Source organism: Maylandia zebra, linkage group LG20 (assembly GCF_041146795.1).
Source record: "Maylandia zebra isolate NMK-2024a linkage group LG20, Mzebra_GT3a, whole genome shotgun sequence".
Lineage (NCBI taxonomy): Eukaryota > Metazoa > Chordata > Actinopteri > Cichliformes > Cichlidae > Maylandia > Maylandia zebra.
This window is the reverse complement of record NC_135186.1, coordinates 10,997,805-11,019,095: the sequence shown is the minus strand read 5'-3', so window position 1 is coordinate 11,019,095 and position 21,291 is coordinate 10,997,805. Positions and strand designations below refer to the sequence as shown.

General features: G+C 40.3%; 2 protein-coding genes across 7 annotated transcripts; one reads left to right on the top strand and one right to left on the bottom strand.

The window, feature by feature from the left end:
* Positions 1–755: 755 nt before the first annotated feature.
* On the bottom strand, positions 756–17,301 carry csde1 (cold shock domain containing E1, RNA-binding). Of its 6 annotated transcripts, none has more exons than XM_076878137.1 (21): positions 17,147–17,301; positions 14,110–14,813; positions 12,955–13,217; positions 10,929–11,127; positions 10,639–10,805; positions 10,049–10,135; positions 9,554–9,651; positions 9,390–9,471; positions 7,911–8,039; positions 7,660–7,785; positions 7,320–7,535; positions 7,051–7,221; positions 6,805–6,969; positions 4,182–4,289; positions 3,810–3,988; positions 3,588–3,700; positions 3,366–3,485; positions 3,106–3,284; positions 2,804–2,967; positions 2,575–2,707; positions 756–2,287 (listed from the first exon to the last, which is right to left on the bottom strand). In XM_076878137.1, exons 3-21 carry the CDS (start codon positions 13,078–13,080, stop codon positions 2,240–2,242), a joined length of 2,610 nt encoding a protein of 869 aa, XP_076734252.1. In that variant the 5' UTR covers positions 13,081–13,217; positions 14,110–14,813; positions 17,147–17,301; the 3' UTR covers positions 756–2,239. The 6 variants fall into 6 exon arrangements, with proteins under 6 accessions (XP_076734252.1, XP_004572804.1, XP_004572807.1 ...); XM_004572747.5 differs by lacking the exon at positions 12,955–13,217 and adding an exon at positions 11,679–11,867; XM_004572750.5 differs by lacking the exon at positions 12,955–13,217 and adding an exon at positions 11,679–11,867 and having other exon boundaries at positions 7,081–7,221.
* A 603-nt stretch (positions 17,302–17,904) lies between these two features.
* On the top strand, positions 17,905–21,285 carry sike1 (suppressor of IKBKE 1). The gene is made up of 5 exons (XM_004572745.6): positions 17,905–18,437; positions 18,619–18,724; positions 18,792–18,934; positions 19,053–19,166; positions 20,390–21,285. Exons 1-5 carry the CDS (start codon positions 18,279–18,281, stop codon positions 20,507–20,509), a joined length of 642 nt encoding a protein of 213 aa, XP_004572802.1. The 5' UTR covers positions 17,905–18,278; the 3' UTR covers positions 20,510–21,285.
* The last annotated feature ends 6 nt before the right edge of the window (positions 21,286–21,291 follow it).

Below are 21,291 nucleotides of genomic sequence, written 5' to 3'. Positions count from 1 at the left end.
GTGCACCAATGAATAATTATACTGACTTCATAATATTCAAGCAAGCCAAACTGAAGACTGATTTGACATGTAGGACTAGACTGAAAGCTTTCTCTATGAATTTATCCTCACCATCAGCTGTCAGTGTACCCACACTGATTGACAATGCTGCTTTTGTTGCAACTGCTGTTTAACACCAGAATGCTTCTTGCCCTCAAGACAGTCATAATATTGTAGTTGGATTGTCCTACCAGCATCTTAAAATCTATACAGACACAACATTTACAGATTTAAATTTAGTGAAAAACATGGCTTTGTGGATCTTTGGTCATTCTTACTGGCAGATATGGAAAATTGCAGTGATCAATTTATTTTCCACTCGCTACAGGGAACGTAGCACCACAAATACATCAATGTCTTATTTCTCTCTCATTTGTAACTGTGTTGGTGTGACATCTTGACCATTTTTCCCCCTCACATTTAAACCTGACTTCCCTCTTCATCAAATGCAACCATTCTGAGATTTAACAGACATCACCAGGCTACAACAGCTGATAGTGGAATCAAAGACAACACTGAATATAAAACATGTTTTATCAAATGTAGTTTTATTAACTGATTACTTATGCATGTCTTTCTCACAACTAGCCAATGTCAGACAAATTGCTCTATATAATAAAATGAACTTCACAAGCATTTATTTTGCTTTCAAGTTGTTTTATTCAGTCTCAAAGAACACCTACAGGCTTCCTCTGAAAAGAAAACAGAACAGCTCGTGAATTTCATAAAATTTTAATTCAATTGTCTCATTCAAGAACATTAACAAAAGTACATGAGAACCTCTGTACGTGGTTCAACTGAAACCCGGTGATCTCCAGAGAAATTAATTTTGACTGTAACTTAACGTGCAGAGGCACAACAGCTCATCTCCAGAGTGCACAAGCTGATCTCCTGATTTCTAATGTAGTTTTTCTTAAAAACTGAATTTCTAATACTTCACCCCTTTTCCTTTAAGTTACATTGGTTGTGTTATATTTGAAGTTTCCAAATTCCACTTTAAAAAAAAAAAAAGAAAAAGAAAAAAGCAGCACACATTACGTATAGTATACGTCAACCCACAGGTTTGGGATGCATATCAGTATTTTTCCTACTTTAAGAGAAAGCCACCCTAAGATTGTTCTGAATATTTTGGCGGTTGGCTGGGATCAGAGGACACATCTAAATTTTTATTTTTTATTTTTATGTTTATTTCATTTTGCTTTCAGTTTTTAGGCACCTTATTCTTAATATTAGCAGATTAAGTTTCGATGGAGAAAAAAAACAAAACAAAACAAAAAAAACCCCCCAAGAAAATTATGTGCAAGAAACAAAAAAACAAAATGGAAAAAAAAAAAAAGTATAAAAGAACTGCAGATATAAGATGCCACAAGGAATTCTGCACCTGGGAGGGGAGAGGGAAAAGAGGAAGAAAAAGAATGCTGAAGTGGAGCATGTGAATACCAAAAAGGCATCAAAACTCCAGACTGGTGGAATTAAATCCCATTAGATTAACTACTTTGACATTCACATATATCACACACGCGCCATGCTTCCACTTCAATAAAGCATTAAAAACTGCTCAAAAAAAACGAGCAGAGAAGAATCCTCGGTTTAAGCTTGCACATATGAGAAATATGATCCTCCTTATGGAGGGAGCTTTGCTTTATGCGTTTTGTAGGAAAGCATACAGGAGTGGAAACCTGATAGCGAAGTTATTACGTTTCCGTCGGTAAGGGAGCAAAAAGTAAGAACGAATATGGAGCTGAGGTTCAAACACATGCTAACAGTCACTCGCCCAGTCAAACTAGCGGACAGATTACAGGTGCAGAATTCCAGACAAAGAACAAAATCAGGACGTAGACAGCCACACAGTCACCACTCTGACTTGGAGGGAACAAGCCCCTTAGAAACAAATACCTCCATTACACACTAATCAATTCTAGGATACATCATACGCACACACTCAGAGGTCCCCATGTACACTGCAGCGTGGAACTCTGTATCAAGTACATCATACATGGGAGGCAGGGAACTGTGGAATAAGAAAAGTTCCACTGCAGACTGGGGACAAAGATTACACATGCCAATTACTGTATGTGTGCGTATGTTTTGCGGATGAGTTTGTGTACAAGCATGTGTCAAATTAAATTCCCTTATCCCCTGCTGCTGCTCTCGGCGACAGCGTCCCTCCAACACCAAATGGGGGTAGGCCCTGTATTGCTCAGTCAATGACACCAGGCTGGCGAGTCTTCCGCTCCACATTGAAGCCCTGTAAAGACAGAATAAGTTTAATTAAGATTAAAACAAAAGGAAAGGGGGGGGAAAAAAGAGAAAAAAAAAAAGTTGTAAAAATTTTTTAGGAAGGAAACTAACCCCTGAAATGCTCGCCAAGTGTCTTTTTTAATCACTGTAGCAAATGATTTCATTCTACTTCATTCTGATCAGTAACATGGATGGCTCCAAATTCATTTTAGCCAAAGTCATTTCTAAAAAGACTATACAAACTTACAGGTTAGCACAATTCAAATGTGGCACCATCTGATAATCTCATCATACCTTTGAATTGTCAGGACCACGAGGCTGCCTTACAATGACCAGGCGAGGAGCACTGGCATCATCAAGCGTGATACTCTTCAGTCTGTTCACCAGGCGGTCAGGACGTGGAGTCGCCACTGGTTTAGGCCCCTCACTGCAAGAGGAACACAATGAACAAACAATGTGAAGGCCCACTGGTTTAAACATACCAGCCACAGTCCAGTTCTAAATTTAAAGATAAAGTTCTTACCTGACTCTGCGTACATTGCAGGCACTACATTTTCCTGTGCGTTGATTGAGGACAACTGAGAACTCCACTTCATCCCCAGTCTGAAGCTCCAGACCATCTTGCACTTCTTTTACATGGAAGAATAACTTCTTGCTATCACCAACTTCGTATGTGATAAAGCCAAACTGGAGGGGGGCGGGAATTAATCACAATTTTGAGTTTTAAAGTATGACGTCCACCTACTACCCAGTGTGTTTTTTGTTGTTTTTTTTTTTTTTAAATTATGCAATTGAGGAGAGGAAAAAACAAAAACTGAACACTACCTGGTCTTTAACACACTCCACCATGGCTCTACGCTGCGGAACCACATTACAGGCCATCTTCTGGCCAGTCTGGGTTATTGTGCAAACCTGGAACTTCACCTGTTCTCCTTTTTGCAAACAATCAGACTTGTTTGCCATACTCATGATTCCAAATGGATAATTCTGCACTTTTGATCCGCCTGAAAATTAAAGGGGGAGGAATCAATTTTACTTTCTACAAATAAACTGTTTTACATGTGTAGTCATAATGGGATACCAACCTTCCTCTGAGAACTCAACAAGTCCTTGGTATTCAGTCTGGGAGGGGTCAACACTGCGTATAGGACGGATAACTTTCCCTGTCATCACTGTCCCACCAACATCTTCACCAATTCCATTCACTATGACGGGAAAGCAGTGGATTTTATTTGCAATCATTCCTACCTACAAAATGTCAAACATTACAAATGTACCAAAAACAACTGGAAGTGAATCACTGATACCTGCAGCAACCTTGGTGACCTTTTCAGCACTGACTTTGTTTCCTTTTCCCTTTGAGAGATTGTATTCCACTGTGTCTCCCAGATCCAAGTTATCCAAGTCTCCGCACATTTCACTAAAAACAAAAGCACAAGTCTGAGAATTTGATACTAAAGCGAGTTATCTGCATGGCATTAATAAATGAATACCCTAACCCAGAGGTGTGTTCAAACTTAAATCATTACCTGTAGTGAAAGAACACTTCCTGGTCATGATTTGCTGTCTCAATGAAACCAAAGTTATCTTTCAGTGCAGCAACAAATCCATGCAGTCTCTTGGCACCAGAGGCATTACGGTTGAGGACCCGGATGGAGACGGCACTCTGTTGGCCAGTTCGCTTCACTTCATTGATTGAGAACTCCACCTAGAGGACAAACGCACAAGTTGCATGGGGGGGAAAAAAAAAAAAAAAAAAAAAAAAAAAAGCTTCAAGCTTTCAACAACTAAACTTCAAACCTTCAAAAGATGAATTGTAGCATCAACTGTTTGCTGGACTAATTAGGCTAAATGCATAGTGGAAACCATATTTGCGCTCAAGCAAAATAAAGTGTTACTACCTTGTCCCCAACCTGTGGGTGACTTCCTCCCTCTAGGTCCTTGGCATGGTATGGCACAGTGAGCTTCACTCCACAGTCTTCATATGCAATCACTCCCTCCTCAGACTCCTACAATAAAAGCAACACATCAAACTTGGATCATCTTTCCAATTAAGACAACGGTCCCCAACCTTTGTTGCGCCACGGACCGGTTTATGCCCGACAATATTTTCACGGACCGGCCTTTAAGGTGTCGCCGATAAATACAACAAAATAAAACTAGTACTGGTACCGATAAAAAGATTTATTCATAACACACGTGAAAAGACCCAGGAAAACTGAGTTAACGATAACAAAAATAACACTGAAAACTGATAAAAACCCTGAAAACCATACATTTCACACCTGAGCCTCAACTCTCGCAGCCCGGTACCAAACAACTCATGGACCAGTACCGGTCCGAGGCCCGGGGACCGCTGAATTAAGACTAGCAGTGCTGGCCAAATGTCTCCGCAATGCTACAGTTGAACAAAATGAGCATAAGCTGTAGGGCTGGGCGATATGACCCAAAATTCATATCTCGATATTTTTTAGCTGGATGGCGATATAAGATATAGATCTCGATATTTTTTTTTTAAGCCATAAAGTAAGAACAAAAAGAGAGTTCTTAGTCAAAGCTGTGTCCCAGATGTCACACAGGCACTTTTATTAACATACAGCACAGATGTACATGAAAAATTACTCAAAATTAAATTATGAGCATTCATTAAATAATCATGCTCCATAAATAAAAGAAAACAAGGTTGTTTTTGTGCTAAACAAAGAGCTCACAATTGTGCAGTCAAAATATAAACTAAAAGACGCTGAGCGTAATAACAAAGACAGACAGATTTCACAGCTGCTCTGTTCCCAAGTTTTGCTGTGTGACTGACAGCCTGGAGTTTGAAATCCGCTTCATAACCACGTCTCTTACAGGTGCCATTTATGGTCCTTATACACACACAATACGGTAATATTACGTTGATGCACAGTACGTATCACTCCGCGAAGCTCCTCGGTAGCCGTAATGCGCCGACAACCTATCAAGCGGTGCAGCTCCGTAGCTGACCAAAGTCGTACTCAAACATTTTGACAGATTGCTGAACGCCGTGTACCACATAAAATCGGTTCGCGGCCATCAAGCACAACCAGAATTCATACATAAGGCGCGCTATCAACTTTTGAGAGAATGAAAGGATTTTAGGGTTAGCGCTGTTAGCTCGTTAGCGCGGTTAGCTCGTTAGCACGTTGACGCCGTCCAGCCCCACGCATGGGGCGATGCGCAGTAACTCGTTAACGGAGATTTGCCGTGTCCGTCTTGTCGCTGCCTGCACGTGAAGCGATGGGGGAGGAGGGGGAGTTGTCTTCAGTGAAGGCGAGGCGGAGTAACGTTGCGTAGAGACAAAAGTGGACGAAAGAGAGGCAAACTTGCGGCTCCACAACTATAATTATAACGTAACATAGACTATATCGATATAAAGGATATTGTCACATCTTATATCTCGTATAAAAATATATCGATATGTTTTAAAAACTCGATATATCGCCCAGCTCTAATAAGCTGGCAATGTCACCAATTTAAAAGAGAACAAGTCATTTATGACTAGTGTATTAGAAAATTCTGTGCACACAGCCTACATAAGCATTAAAGATAAATGTGTGCAATGCATCATGCTGTAGCAGCCTAGTTAGTACACACCTAATCTACTACAAGCAGTGTTGAGCTTTACCCTACAATTTAGGGCTGCATAATTATTCACTGCTCTAGTTTATAATAAAAAAACTAAACACTGTTACTTGACTGAAAATGGCTCTTAATCTATCGTTTGCCATTTCAGTTACTGTATATCGTTTTGAATGCAAAACCATTAGCGCTTAATTGAACTGTTAAAACAAAATCAAAAATCTGGGCGCAGTTTACAATTATTAGGAAGAACCAAAAACTCGCTGTTTTAATAGGATACTGTGTTCGTGAACACCACACACATTTTAAATACAACAGGCTGACAACCACTAAGAGGAGGAGAACCCCCCCCCCCCCCCCCCCCACACACACACAAAAAAAAACCCCACTAGCATTCTGATTACTTTTGTGCAGCCCTACAACAAAGTGAAGCTTCAATTCCAGATTCCATGGGTTAAATGATGATCAAACCTCACACTGTAAATTAATCAGGTGAAGGACACCAGAGGGTTAGAGGTTAACAAAGACTAACCTTTTCTACAACTTTACCCTTTAAAAGCAAGAGAAAGATTTATCAGACAGCAAGTCTCGGCACCACAACACTTCACTTGATCATTTGGATTTCTAGACTTTACGTGATGAAAAGCTTCTTTAGATTATGCGTTAGTAAAACAAATTGCGACACCGATAGTTTGTACAACTGGAGTGTCTTTAATTGTGATGCACTTTCATGTAGCTTCATGCAGAAGGTCTCAGTCCTACCTTATCTTTTTTCTAACCAACAAGGAGCATGAACAGGAAGTCATTGAAGGAGGAAAGCAAAGAGGAACATTAGAACTAAAACAGTGTGAAAATACGGATAGATGAGGGGAAATGGGCTGTGTCATAAATGGGGATGATTTAAGTTATAAGCGGTGTTACCTTCTCCTTGCCCTTGGTGGGACTGATGTTCTTGGCGGTGTTTCCAACGACTTCCTTTTCCACTACACCCACAAAACGTTGCTCAGACTGGATATGGAAAGACACTGTGCCTTTTGGAAGCTTCTTAATGCGCACTGCATGGTTTCTCTGAGCTGACAGCATATCCTGGCAGGGATGACATTTATATTAGTATTTTTACTTTAAAGTAACTTGAATGTGCCTGCTTAGGTAATAGAAAATACATACTTTTTTGAAAAGCTTATAAACAGGACCTACAGGCACAACAGTGAACTCCACTTCATCTGAGATATGAAGCTGGCCCTCCTCTAGGACTTCACTGAAGTGAAAGAACATCCTGGCATCCCGATCCACACACTTAATGAATCCAAAGCCATCGCGTATAGCTGCAATAACCCCCTAAAAGAATACATGATGATGCACCATAATCAACATCTGTGATGAATGTACTATAATATAAAATTAAAACCATTTATAGCTGCTGTTCTGCAAGCTACCATTTCACGATTCTCCTTGGTGAACTTGAAAGTGTCTGGCAAGATTTCGATGTTGGTAGCCCGCTCAAGCTTGTCTCGGCGATCAGTAGAGATGTTGAATTGTATGTGGTCTCCTTCCAAAAGAGTCACCTTGGTCTTTGTGTCCTTCTCGCCAAACGGCAGTTCCTTGTCATTGAAACCCATCCTTACACTGACACGACCGGGCAGAGGGTCATTCTGTGGAAACAAAGTTTACATATCTGTTAAAATTGTTTTAAATTCTTGGGTTGTAGTCCATGCTCCCTTTAACAACAACAACAAACTGTCTTCTACTAAATAAAGTTTATCAGAATCTCCTTGCCTGGTTCTTGGTGGGGACTTTGGGAATGACCTTTACAACGGTGCCTTCAAACTGCTCAATGCTGATATCCTCAAAGATGACTGTTCCTTGAGGGAGGAGCCTCACGTCTGTTGCTACTTCTTTACCCTATTGAAGGTTACAAATTAATCAAAGTCCTTTAAGAGTTACACAAAGACAGTCAAAAGTAGAGCTAAAGCTGAGTGATACATTTTCAAAACGTTCTACTGAAATTCCTAAAAGGTAGCACTCACATTTCTATCTTTGATGGTGAACTCCACATCATCTCCAGCCTGAAGAGCCTCTAGATCACCTTTGAATTCGCTGTAGTGAAAGAAGATTTCCTTCACCACATCTGCTCTTTCAATGAATCCAAAGGCCTCCTGAAATTGAAAACAAGGCTCAGCATAACAGGTTGGTCCTGTTTCAATAGTTCAGCAATTCTAATAAAGCTTGGGAACGAATGAAGAGGGAAAAAAGCCTGCCAAGGGTAAAATTAAGTTGTTTTTATAACCACTGTTATATTCTACAACATGACAAATCATGTATGTGACTAGACAGCATTGTCTCTCACACACACACACACAGCTGTTCAATATAACCATATATATCGGATGACGATATAAAAACCTCTATCGTTTCATTTTACGCTATCGTTTGTTTCGTGGTGTCGCAAAATAAATTGTTTATGGCAATATTTTTCTCATCGTTTTGATGGTCACTGTAGTGGCTATATTAATTTCTTAAAGTTCTCCCTTTCCCTTATATTTTATAAAACCACACTACGGACGAACAAGAGCCTGTTTTTATGCGTTGTGGTTAGCAACAACGACGGCAACAGCATCGCGTGTCCGCTTGTTTATGTTCCACATAAACCTTTCACAATAAAGCTCAAGATCCTGTTGAGACTTTTCAAAATAAACTGAATCACGTGAAAGAGCAGATTATTTACGGATGAGAAGTTAAAAAGCCGCCAGGTGCTAAAAAAAACAAAAAACCTTAGACTCAAACATTAGAACAGGCTAGATGCACCTGCTCCTTGTCTTTTCTATCTCTGACTTTATGTCCTCTACAAGAGTTTTTTTTTGCTGGTTCTTCAAATGTTCAATAAAAACATGTATGCTAATTCATAACGAAGAAAGCTTTGTAATGAAGACTGTCATTTCCAAAACACTGCCCGCCCCCACCCCGCGGTCCGCAGCGCTGTTGAAAAGGCTGTGGAAGTCCATGTATTAAACACGTAGACCTGTGACATAAAAATCACCAAACTCGGACGACCACAGACTGTTGTCCTTCGTGGTGATGAAGGAAAACGCTGGGTTGGCATGTAAAAGGGCATTTATTCCCTTCAAAGACCTGCAGTTCAAAAAAAAGCGCCCCTCGACAGCCAAACCCATCTGTTCTCTGATTGGATTGTTACATTTGTGATTGACATGACATTCACCAATCAGATGAAGGGAAGAAAAATAGGGTCAAAAATCCGTAGTTGTAACTTGCAGGGGTTTTTTTTTCTAAGTCCACACACAAATCTTTTTTACGCACACACAAATCTTTTTTTACGCACACACAAATCTTTTTTACACATACAAAATATTTATGACCACATTTTGAGCCCATAGAACTTTACAAACCGTAAAGTTCACCCAATACTCCTCAAGTGTTCTAGGCAATTTGTTTTGTCAAATTTCAAAGATATTCCACTAGAGAGAAAAAGTGTTTTGATTGGATCTTACCTTTGTAGCGCACACTACACCCTGGCACCTCATCTGTTTTTTCTTCACAAGCTGAATATTACGAGCGCTGACTGCACCAGTACTGAAAAACCACAAAGGAATGAACATTAAACACCCAGTGACAGCTGCTTATGGCATTTATGCTACAAGTGCTGCACACTTACTGCTTATTGGTCTCCATATAGAAGCTGACTTTGTCCCCCGTGTCCAAATGGATATTTCCCTCCACGTCATCAGGAGTATATGTAAGGTAAAATACTTCCTGTGAAAAGACACCACCGATTTAAAAAAAAAAACAAAACAACACCTAATAACTCGAACTATGTAATATTCAAAACTACCAACAATGAAACTGAGTGAAGAAAAGACTGCCATGTGCTGTGGAGGCTGAAGGCTTTACATTGACTCAGTGCCACCTAATTTGACTAAAAGCAACACCTACAAACACTGGCTTCTGCCCTTTTTCATTAGTAATCATGTTAGATTGAGTTTGCTAAATGCTTATTTGATCAAACAAAAGATGCATGAAGTTAACCAATTGCCTCTGTACAAAGTTTACTACAGAGGACAGGAGATGAATTCAAAGAAGAAACCCACTCCATTACATTAACATCCTGCAGCTTGCTGACTCAAAGTGTAATTCATGCCACCTATCTTACCCCATTTCTTTCATAGCAGACACTGCCAGTGGGCACCTGTCCAGGAGCAGACTTTCCATCCAAATGTAACGGGATTGATGACACAACCTGCAGTAAGGGGGGAAAATTACAGGTAGAAGCCATTAAACCACTGTTTCATTGGGCTGAATAGACAGCTACAAAGCCAAATTAAAAAAAAATTATGGAAATGAGATGAATAAAATGCCTGAACCTCAAATTGTACAAATGCAGGTGCATGAATGCTCTAAATGAAGATTTGAGTAATTTGTTTACATCAAATAACAAGGTTAGTGGCATCATGTAGTTATGTTTATCACCAATGATACCAAGTATTTGGGAAACTGGCTGTTGTATAAAATACAGAATCGAATTGTCAAGTGAGAAATTATCTCATTCGTACACATTTGTTCAGACATTCATCATCTCAAGCAGACACTCATGCCAGTTTTTAGTTTACATTTAAACTGTAAATCAGGATGAGAGACAAGCTTGACAGTTATAAGAATGACACTGCTTGCCCCAAAAAATAAAATAAAAAGGCTAAGCTGACAGACAAGGACATAACCAAAAATAAAATGGTATTCCTTAACTGGATGAATATAACCATGCAGCACAGTAAAGGGATAGGCGTGCAGGTCTGGCCCCACCTGGCCCGAAATGCGCTCCTCTGGCAGCACTTCTGGCTTTATCTTAAGCAGCTTCACTGCTATGGGCTTGCCAGTGCGCCTGTCAGAGGAAACTTCAAACTCTACATCATCTACAGAGAAAGGGACAACAAATAGAAAAGAAAATGAGCAAACTTCAAATGACAAATACAACCTAAGTTTCAATAAAGTCAGCAGGAAATCAAGTAGGTTTCTTTTCAGTAAGTCGCCCTCACCTCCTATTTTAAGCTCCTGCAGGTTGCCATTGTACTGGGAGCAGTGGAAGAAGAGACGAGCCTGACGTTCAGAGCACTGGATAAACCCATAGGACGTCAAGAGCTTCTCCACCACACCAGTCTCTCTAATGCCAGGCCCTGAGCCATTGGCATATGCGGTGTGCCCATTGTTGTGGAGCATGCCTGGGTCAAAACTCATCTAGAGAAGAAGAGAAGCAAGTGTTAAAAAGAAAGCTACCAGTAGTACATAAACATGTAGTTTAACAATTAGGATGCAGCAGCTGTGTTGGATGCCAACCTAAAACAAAATAAATAAAAAGGAAATGAAAAATCAAACATGCAAGTATAGCACTTTCAGGGAAAGTGTGGAGGGGGCAGGGTGAGCAAGTAAAGCCACACGAGAATCTTTGGGGGCTAAGACGCACTGATTTCAAACTTAGACCACGAACATAACACAGTAGGGTTTCCTTTTCACTCATGCACCTGAAGCTGAACTTGACTCACTCCATTTACAGCAGTGTGGCAGAATTTCACACAGTTCTGGTTAGACAAACATTTAATGTGTTTCCATCCATTAACCAACTACTGATTACATGGCAATATCACCAGAAACTTGTCAAAACTCTTTCATAGCACCCTAGTTAATCTTTGGGGCATTTGTTTTCATCCATGCTGTTAGCAAAAGTCACAACACACCAGCAGCTCAGAGTGGTTAGGTCAGTGTGGGCACCATCAGATATGCCTCCTTACTGATCTCTGATACAAGGGTGTCCGCTTGTGTTTTTTACTGCCTGGGTGGGGATGGCAAGAGACGGAGGAGGAACGGGGGATAGGTACGGGACCAGTAGAAGCAGATGGGGTAGAGCCAGTGTTGCGAGCCACTGGAGGTTCAGAGGAGCCTCTTTCCATTTCTGACACTGGGGACAGGACTGGGATATGCTGCAGAGAAATGAACGTTTGGCTTTTACTCTGCCTACAGTTTCCCATCATCTCAGACAAAACCTGCTGAACTTATAATTCAACTTTTGAGGTATTATAGAGTCCTTTAGGCCCAACACATTCTGACGGGTTCTACAAAAAGCAATGGACTAGATAATAGTCATCACAACCACCACCAATACTTAAACCAGGAACAATAGCAGGCAGTAAAACCATCAGATCACTCAACCCTGAAAATTTCATGTTGAAGGGAGCGATATTTGGAGCACTACCAAGTCCCTGGTAGTACTAGATCGCACTCAAACAGGAACGGATCTACAGAGGAAGCAACACTAAAAAGATATCTAAAATACATTATTGGCACAGACGGTCATGGGAATGATTTAAATACAGTGCTGCAATTAAAAACAAAAACAAAGTAAAGATGGAGAATCAGAAAATGCAAATGACAGGTCAAAGAGCGGTGCATCTACAGTGGACAGGAAGTTGGTGATGGATTATGAGTAATGGGGGAAGAGGGAGGGGATCCCAGAGCAGCCTCTTGCTAGCCCCTGTCCTGCAACTATCACGACTCCTTATGACACAACGCAAATGTACATGAATCCCCAAAGAGAATTAAGGGCTTTGGTCCAGTGCTGATGGATGAGTACTGTAAATACCATCTACTTAAGATCAATTTTCAGTTTTCCTGAGAACCAACAAGTATCCACCTTTCATATGCATCTGTGGTCCTGGATTTTGTGTGTAGTTACGTCGAAGTGTTAATATTGTCCATCTTGAGTCACTGCCCTCCCTTTTACCAGTCTGAATATTAATCGGGGAGGGTACAATGTAAAAAAAATTAAATAAAAATAATAAAAACGATTTAAAACAAAAATTTAAAAAAAGTGCTCATTTACATCAAATTTCAGACATCTAGTTGGCAGAACACCCTCACCCTACAAGAAAATAACTGAGTAGAGGCTAGTCTTGGGAGCCTGAAAAGATGAAAGAAGTTATGCCATTCACAGCAAAGATGTGGGGCAAGGTGGGTGGATGGGTGCTCGATGGGGTGGGGCACGTAGAAAGGTGGGAAGGTGAAACTTACGGATCGGCCATATGGCGACAGGCTGAGTCCGACAGGGGAGGTGCTGCTCAGGTCAGCGCTAACAAACGCGGTGGGTGGCGACGCAGGCAAGGTAAACTCAACAAAGCCTTTCCAGGGGCTGCCCATATTTTCCCATAAACTTGAACAAAACTTGCTTGAGCACTTGCTGAACTTTGATATAGGTTTTGTTTTTTGTTGGATTTTTTTGCTTGAGTGTTAAATACTATTCTTAATCAACCACCCAATGATACACCGCTGGATGTCTGCAAGGGTGAAGAGAGGAACAAACATAATAGGTAAGGCAAGTCAGCCAGTGTGCCAAGTGTCACAAACAAAAAGGAAAATAGCTGCAGGCTTTAATCCCCAGAGAGGATACAAAAGGGGGGGAAAGAAGGCAAAAAAGGAGGGGGGGGGGGGGTATGGCCTGAGAACGACAAAATAGGAAGAGTGTGGATCAGGTAACGGAAGGCAAGTAAATCATTTTCCAACAAAACTGAATGACTACTTCAAGTATTTGGAGGTGGTGGTGGCTCAGTGGTGCTGGCTTCTTTCACATTTTCAGAAAAGTTATCTTTAACAAAAGGACAATGTAGAGGTCACTAAGATCAAATCACTATTTTACATCAAGTATCACTTCCTGCACTCACTCCACAAAAGGATGTGATGTCACATGGAGAAACCAATAAGTACGCAAGATTCAAGTCTAACCAAGCACTGCGGTAGCTTGGAATTGGCTGCTGCAAACAACAGCTTAAAATATTGTCCTACAAAGAGAAATTTAAATGAGGTCCAAAACAAATAAATAATTTAGTTTGCATAACTTTGACAAAGATGAAAACGCATTGGTTTTTAGTGACTGAGGGGAAAAAAAGAAATATGAATAAACAACATCCTCGGTATACTGCCCCAAAACAGTGCAATGGTAAGTGTTATACAATCTGTTTTTAAAGCATGTGTGAATCATGTAGTGCATCTAACAAATGCAGATTCTGAATCAGATACCAGTTTTATAAGAATATTAAAATCCAAAAGAGGCCACTAATAAACCTAATAATACAGAGAGGTAATGATGAGCAAAACGTGTGACATAACCAGAAGTACATTTACAGCCATCAAAAACACGCTATGAAGGGCTTTAACTGACTTGAGACCTACCTTTATTGGTCGCCTTGTGTCTTGTATCTCTCAGGATTTTGATGAACTAGCAGTTTTTGTGGACCTCTTCACGCACACAGTTGAACACGCACACTTGTTACAGTTTCTGGCACAAGTTCTAGATGTTGCATAAAGTAAAAAATAAAAAAAGAAGGGGGGTGGAAATTTAGAGCAAAAATAAAACAAAAAGGCAAAGGCAGGTGCAAAAAACACTGCTCAGGAAAAAGGAGAAAAAAAAGGGTTAAGTTGGGGAAGGGAGCTATGGGAGTGGGGAAAAGGAAAAAACAAAACAAAAAAACCAACAACAACAACAACTAGCAGATAGCAGCCCACTCCACACCCCGGTGGTGAGTCGGCGGTGTAGTGAGGATGAGGAGGGCTAGGAGCAGCGTTGGGACGTGTGCTTTGTCAAAGCTGTTGAGTAGGCACAAACTTCTGGTTTCAGATCAACTCTGGTCTTCTCAGAATATGCTTGGGCGCAAGTTTGCTTCTCTTCCACTTCGCAGTTGGGATGATGTGCGTATTCTTTGGTCGTTTCAGGATTTGGTTACTTCTTGCGTTTAAATCCTTGAAGTGATCCTTTTTCACCCACGCTTCTTCAGTGTTGTCTTTGTTTTGGGAGGTTTGTCTTCAGTTTCTTTGATTTGATCTGAACTTGAAGCAGTTGCGGATGGTACAAAAATTCAGGTCTGTTTCACTTCATACTGTTTGAAGGGGGATGAAGAAAAAAAGAAGATCTGGTTAGATGAAAACTTATCACCAACTCCACTGATCTAAATTTAGGTTAAATACAAAATGGCCCAAGGGCTCCATGAGTCTGTAGTGAGAGAGAAAAATGTAATTACACTGTCAGCTAATACGACTATTCTGTCACATGAAAACAAGTAAAAACCCCAAGCACCAGCAGCCTGAGGTCTTTTGGGAACATTTGATTCTTTAGCTGCACTCAAGTACAAAAATAAGCTTTCCTCAAATGCCTCTAGATACAATGCTAGGCAGCTGACAAGTACTTTGGATCGACAAGTCCTTGTGCATACCGTCAGTTCAGGCTATGTTATTTATGGCAACATTTCAGACCAAGGCCCTCTGTTTCATCATTCAGCCCCCCAGTTGTTCTGCATGCACACCACTGTAAACATTTTCAGAAGGGCTAATCTGGCAATCAAACAAAGCATTGTAACATGTGTATGACCACCCCCCCAAAAAAACAAAAAAAAAACAAAAAAAAAACATTTTTCCAGAAACTCCAAGTAACATACAGCACACCAGAGCTGGATGTTGTTGACCTAAATACCCTGCTCTGAAAACAAGATAGCTGAGACAACCAAGGACACATGATATCTATTCTGCTGTGACTATGTTGCAATGTCTCCCTTCTTACATCCCACTAGGTTAGAATATGACGTTGTTAAAAGGCTCAAATGTGATTGCTACAAGGTTGACTGCATAAGTGTATTAAAGGTTATGAGCCAGGAGCTTCTGTGGGATCTACGATTTTTTTCTGCTTTTTATTTCGCAGGAAACAAGAAAAAAAAAAAAAATCAACTCACGACACAACTAGCAGCGATCGGCCGTTTTAACCATGGTTTTTTTTGTTTTGTTTATTTATTTAAATTGGGACCAAACTACAGTTTTGTCTGTTTGTTATTTAATAACACGAGTGGGAAAGATACCTCTTATGATTGGACATTTATTAAACGACAGTCTTTTCTCTGGGCAAACAAAACAACCGCCCCGACAGGAACCACCATGTGACTTCTCAGCAATCCGCTATCCTCAGCTGGAACTGCCAACATGGCCTGATCCAACACGTTTCGGTATGCAACGCCATCGCGAACGTTACGTCTAACCAGTCGATTTCAAAACACACAATAAACTAAAATATAGTTAGTTAAAACTTCGTTCCTTTAGTTCTGGTTTGCTCATTAAGCAAAGTAACCCGCACAATCACATTTAAGGATGTCTTACTGACCTTGTGTGGACAAACAGAACCTGACAGATTGACATTCGCCGATGCTAATCGTCGTAAACGGCTACTACTCCACTGTCTTTAGCAACACTTAAGTTAATGATGAAGAATTTCTTTAACTAAAACGCATTCAGTTCTTTTGTAATTACCTGATGACTTAACTCCTGTGCGGCTTGGAGTCCTTGAACATAAAGTTTGCTGGTAATTAAGCAACGGTTCAACGTTGTACACTGTACATAGAGATAACATTTCGACTTCTCTTTCACATTAATGTTTAATGTGGTTTCGGCCATTAGTCAAAATATATAGAATTTCTATGTATTAATTTAGCTGGGACTGATTATAAAGAATTTTTTTAACTGGAAATCATATTTTAATGGAGACGTTTTTTAGAACTGGATCGTATCACACGCCAACCTGCAACACGGGCTATTTAAGCTAAACGGACAATAGAGTTAAGAACAGACAATGCCAAAAGTGACTGCCGACACCAGGACAGTTCTTTAAAAAGTACTTATAATTATTTACATTTTAATTTCTTGCCAGTCAAGAACAACGTTAAATATAGACACTCAGTTTATTCATTTCTTTACGTCGATAACGCAATAATAACATTATCGGCGTTAACGGCACGAGGACGGAACAACAAAGAAGCTAGATATAAGCCTCGTGCTTAATTCTATTTAAATGCCATCTTTGTCTCTAAAGTAAACCACATTCATTCTACACACGTGCTGTTTCTTCGCCAGACTCTAATACGTCTTAGAAAAAACATCACGCGCCTGTTTATTTATACCTTCGACAGCATAACTAGGCCATTGGCAATGCTAAGTAGCTAGTAGCGACTACCGTTAGCTAGCATGCCGTTGTACTCCTCGGCCCTCGCGTGATTTATGTGGAGCTGTAACAAGGCAGCCTCCACCCAGGCCCGAACTGTGCGTACGACTAAGCGCTGACTCACCAATTCACCTCTAAGTACTCACTGACCAAAAAGAAAACTATCATTGATATATTACCAGTACACGCTTAAATTCTTCTGCTAAAAGGGATAAAATATTAAAAACTCACCCCAACAGCTTTCAGCACTGTCACCAGCGCCGCTAGAAGCAGCACGGCACATTGCGTAGAGATAGGGAGACGGCTAACGCGATATTTGACGATACTAGGTAGACCAAAGATCCTCAAGCGAAGAGTGGCTACGCAAGGCGCTGATAAGAAACCGCCTATGTGCCGCAAAGGGACATGGGAGGCATTTGCGTTATAGTAACGTTAACATTTTATCTACCTCGCTGTCTAGACTGGAAAACAGATATGTAAGAGTAATCCAGTCGAGTTCAATAAATAATAAACCCATTAATTATTTGATTAATGAGTAAATAATAGCTATCATGCCATTTATTAGATAACTAAACTGAATAGGTGTCGCCATAACTAAGTTTTCTCCCCATACAGGAGAGTTTCTGAGACTACACGTTGCACAATTACCCAACATAGGAAAATGTAACATAATGCATCAACTCAACTCAGCCCTTCACTCACTTTGAAATTACCCGATAGTAATATTTAAATTTCAACACTGTAAGTGGCTTACGTTACATTTTTACTTGAAATGTTGATAATTTTTAAAATTATGTTGTTGTTGTTCATTTTGTGTAACATACAACTGTTGAACAGTGGAGAAACAATATCATTTTTTCTTTTTCTTTTTTTTATTTTTAGATGAGACGCTGTTGCTTTATGTAAAGATATTTTAAAGACAAGCTAGATAGGTTTAGCCATTTACCCCGCTTTTGGTTGTGTGCCAAACGTCTACACCGCACTCCACCCCAGTAGGTGGCGACTCAACGTTGGTTTGACAATTCACCAAAAGTAGGAGGAGGAGGAAAAGAAGAAGAAGACGAAGAAGGAAGCGTCGCTAACAGTTTAGTTCTACACGGAAACGTCAGTTTCTGAAGCAGTAATATTCTAGTAATGTAGTAATATTTTGATCTGGGTGTCTGGTACTTGCCCTGTCTGCCGACACAACATTAGTTAAATAGCGAAACAGTAAGGATATTTATGTTTCTATAATGGCACCGAGCTGCCTCGGCTAAGATTATATAGCCCAGCTAAGCAACGGCTGCGAGTTGTTTTCGCTCGACTAGCTAGTTTTGTAGTAGCTTTTCTACGTAGCGTAAAAAGAGCTATCACTTTCCAGTAAATGGCCTGCACTTTCGAAAAAGTGCTGGCCGATACTCGGACCCTTCTCGAGAGGCTAAAAGAGCACGACACAGCCGCCGAGGGACTGATAGAGCAGTCCGAGGCCCTAAATCAGAGAGTGCAGGGCATGAGAGAGGTGGGAAATGCTCTGCCAGACAAGGTAAACTCGAGCAGATAGCTCACGTTTATGAAAAGCTGCACTACTGCTTGGTGTACACATTGAACTAGTTAAACAGTGACCTGTACTACAAAGCGAGTTTCCCCCGTATCTAGGATATGCTTTCGTGATATGCGTTCGCTAAAGTCTTCTTTATCCGTTTCTTCTCTGCTCTTTTTTTCAGCACACAGATGACAGTTCAGAGATACAGGAGCTCACGAAATACAAACCTCATGTCCTTCTGACTCAGGAAAACACTCAAATCAAGGAACTGCAGCGGGAGAATAAAGGTAAAAAAAGGTTCTGCTGACTGGCTGGTTTTATATACCAGTATTAACGCTCTTTATGTCTTTGTAGAACTATGGGTGTCTCTCGAAGAACACCAGTACGCGCTCGAGTTGATCATGTGTCGGTATCGCAAGCATGTGCTCCAGCTGATGATGGCAAAGAAGGAGCTGGACACCAAACCTGTGCTCAGCCTCCATGAGGACCATGCCAAAGTACATCAACTCTGCATTTCTTTAATTTGCTCACACGTTTAATGGGCTATGATTCCAAATACATAGACACACAAATTTAAAATAAAAACAACCAACTTGATTTCTGACTCTTCTCCAGGAAGTGCAGAGCCAAGTGGAACGGATATGCGAGATGGGCCAGGTGATGAGAAGAGCAGTGCAGGTGGATGATAAGCACTATTGCTGTGTTCGAGAGAGGCTTGCTCAGCTAGAGGTGAGAAATGCAGTTATACATGGACACAATGACACCTTTCCTCTTGAGGTCTGTGGAAAAATATGTGATTTTACCACAGACCTCAGACATCAGCTTCTGTGTCAAAATGATGCAACGATAATAGAGGATCATAAATGCAAATGAGAGCTGAGTTGTCAGTTTTTAGTGGAATGGCTAGGTTTAGTGCATCAGGTCAAGGAGCATGTTGTTTTGTTTCGGGGTTTATTAGGCCTTTTAAACCAGTCGGTTAGATTTCTTACTGTGCCATCTTTGTGATAACCTTTTGTGAGTTTTCTAAATATGCTACAACTGTAAAGTTTGTTGAAAAGGTACATTTTCCCAAACGGTAACAAACATGTATTTAAGAATATAAATGAATAAAAGCATTCAGAACAATAGCTATCTTCCCAGGAGTGGTTGTTCTAGCAAATTCAGCCACAGACTGTGCAATGCTCATGGCTAAAAATCCAAGAGCTACAGCTTAGACTCTACAGGGCTATGTTAGCACGTTAAATGAAAGGGAGAAAAAAAATCCTCTTTCCTTTAAAAAAAAACAAACAAAAAAAACAAGGCAGCATTGTTAGTTTTGCATAACTTGGCTGAAACAGACTCATAAAGCAGGACAATGATCCCAAGCACAGCAGCAAATCTGCAGCACAATGGCTGACAAAAGGGAAATCACAGCTTTTTAATATTTCAGTCAAGGTCCAAACCTCAACTCAGCTGGAACACTGGTGGGACCGTAACGAATAATCGTGATCTTCAGTGTGCTGAAGCAACATTGTAATGACCAGACTTCCTCCATAATGATGGATGGATAAAGCCGTACACAAGTTTTTACACGATGCTTCTTTTTATTAAATAAATAATGACATGAGTTATTGTTCATCTGGGGCTGTATTTAAATAATTTTAGTACCTACTAAGGAACTCATCTTTTTTTTTTCTTATTAGGTCTTATTGATAAAACCTGAGAAATAAAAGACGATGTACTTTCTTTTTAATTTGTCTGTATTTGCTTTGGTTATCTGCTTCCCCCAACACTGCCAAAGTGCAAAAAATTCTATCACAAATAAACAGTAACACTATTTAAAAGAGAAGATGCGATGCATCCATCACAATTTTCATTCAAAACCTGCTTGCATGGGGAAGCACATGCATGTTATAAGGAAGAGATATTTAACTTCAAAAGTTATGTTTGAAAAAAACATTTTCTACCTTCAGATTGAGAACAAGGAGCTGCGCGATCTCCTGGAAATCAGCAAGATCTCTGTGAAGACAACTAGCCAGTCACTAGCAGCAGAAGAAGGAGAAGAATCTCCTCTGCCAGGGTCCACAGAGTGACCTGAAGTACAGCTGGGATGAGGTTCCACAGGACCAGGAGAGGGGGCTGATTGTGTCTTCACCTGTGTTCATTATAGATATTGTTATTTTAATTTTATTTTTTTACATGTAATGAAATGCAGTCCAGCATGAGGTTAGCACCCACGATACACATGTACTGCAGCAAAGGCAGTAAAAGCAAAGGTAATTTCTTTAGTTTTTAGCCAAAGACACTTTTATTCTCCAAGGATACAGTTTCTACCTCTTTGCTGTTCACACACACAAACTTTCACAGTGAGTAAAGCACCCAAAACCAGCCCAACCTTTGAGTTCACTTGAAATCTATTAAGAAGCCAAATTGTAGTCCACACCATATAAGAAGCTGTGCTTGCTGCCAATAAGAGAACTTTTGGCTGTTTTACACTTTGCCTGCTGAGGAGTAACAGTGGAACCTTTGTTGTGATGTTTTGGGTTTGATATGTTTGATAAAGTCTCAATATATAACATGGTTTTCATGTTTTGGTACCTTAATTCTGTGTGTTAGACACAAGTTGTACAGTTTGCAGATTCAGAGTATTGCATACCAGCTAATGGCACATCTTTGTTAGTGAGAACACTTTCAAACATGCCAAGGTGTTTTTTTTGTGTAATGGATACCATGTTTGTACGCTGTATGTTGTCAGAAACTGTATTTTGTCGTCTTAGGAAATCATGTTAGATGACTTCACGACAGTGTACTGATTTGTGTCAAATTAAACTCAGAAAGTTTGCTATACATAACAGCGTGCCTGGTTTTGTTTTCT

What these genes read in the sequence shown, in the direction of transcription:
- csde1 (XM_004572747.5), bottom strand. Translation starts at nt 11,837, where the DNA reads ATGGAAAGAGGCTCCTCTGAACCTCCAGTGGCTCGCAACACTGGCTCT. An exon ending in GTGTAGTGTGCGCTACAAAG is followed by an intron (nt 8,040 to 9,389) that starts GTAAGATCCAAT and finishes TTTCAATTTCAG; the next exon opens with GAGGCCTTTGGATTCATTGA. An exon ending in TCACCATCAAAGATAGAAAT is followed by an intron (nt 7,786 to 7,910) that starts GTGAGTGCTACC and finishes AACCTTCAATAG; the next exon opens with GGTAAAGAAGTAGCAACAGA.
- sike1 (XM_004572745.6), top strand. Translation starts at nt 18,279, where the DNA reads ATGGCCTGCACTTTCGAAAAAGTGCTGGCCGATACTCGGACCCTTCTC. An exon ending in ACTGCAGCGGGAGAATAAAG is followed by an intron (nt 18,725 to 18,791) that starts GTAAAAAAAGGT and finishes ATGTCTTTGTAG; the next exon opens with AACTATGGGTGTCTCTCGAA. An exon ending in AGAGGCTTGCTCAGCTAGAG is followed by an intron (nt 19,167 to 20,389) that starts GTGAGAAATGCA and finishes TTCTACCTTCAG; the next exon opens with ATTGAGAACAAGGAGCTGCG.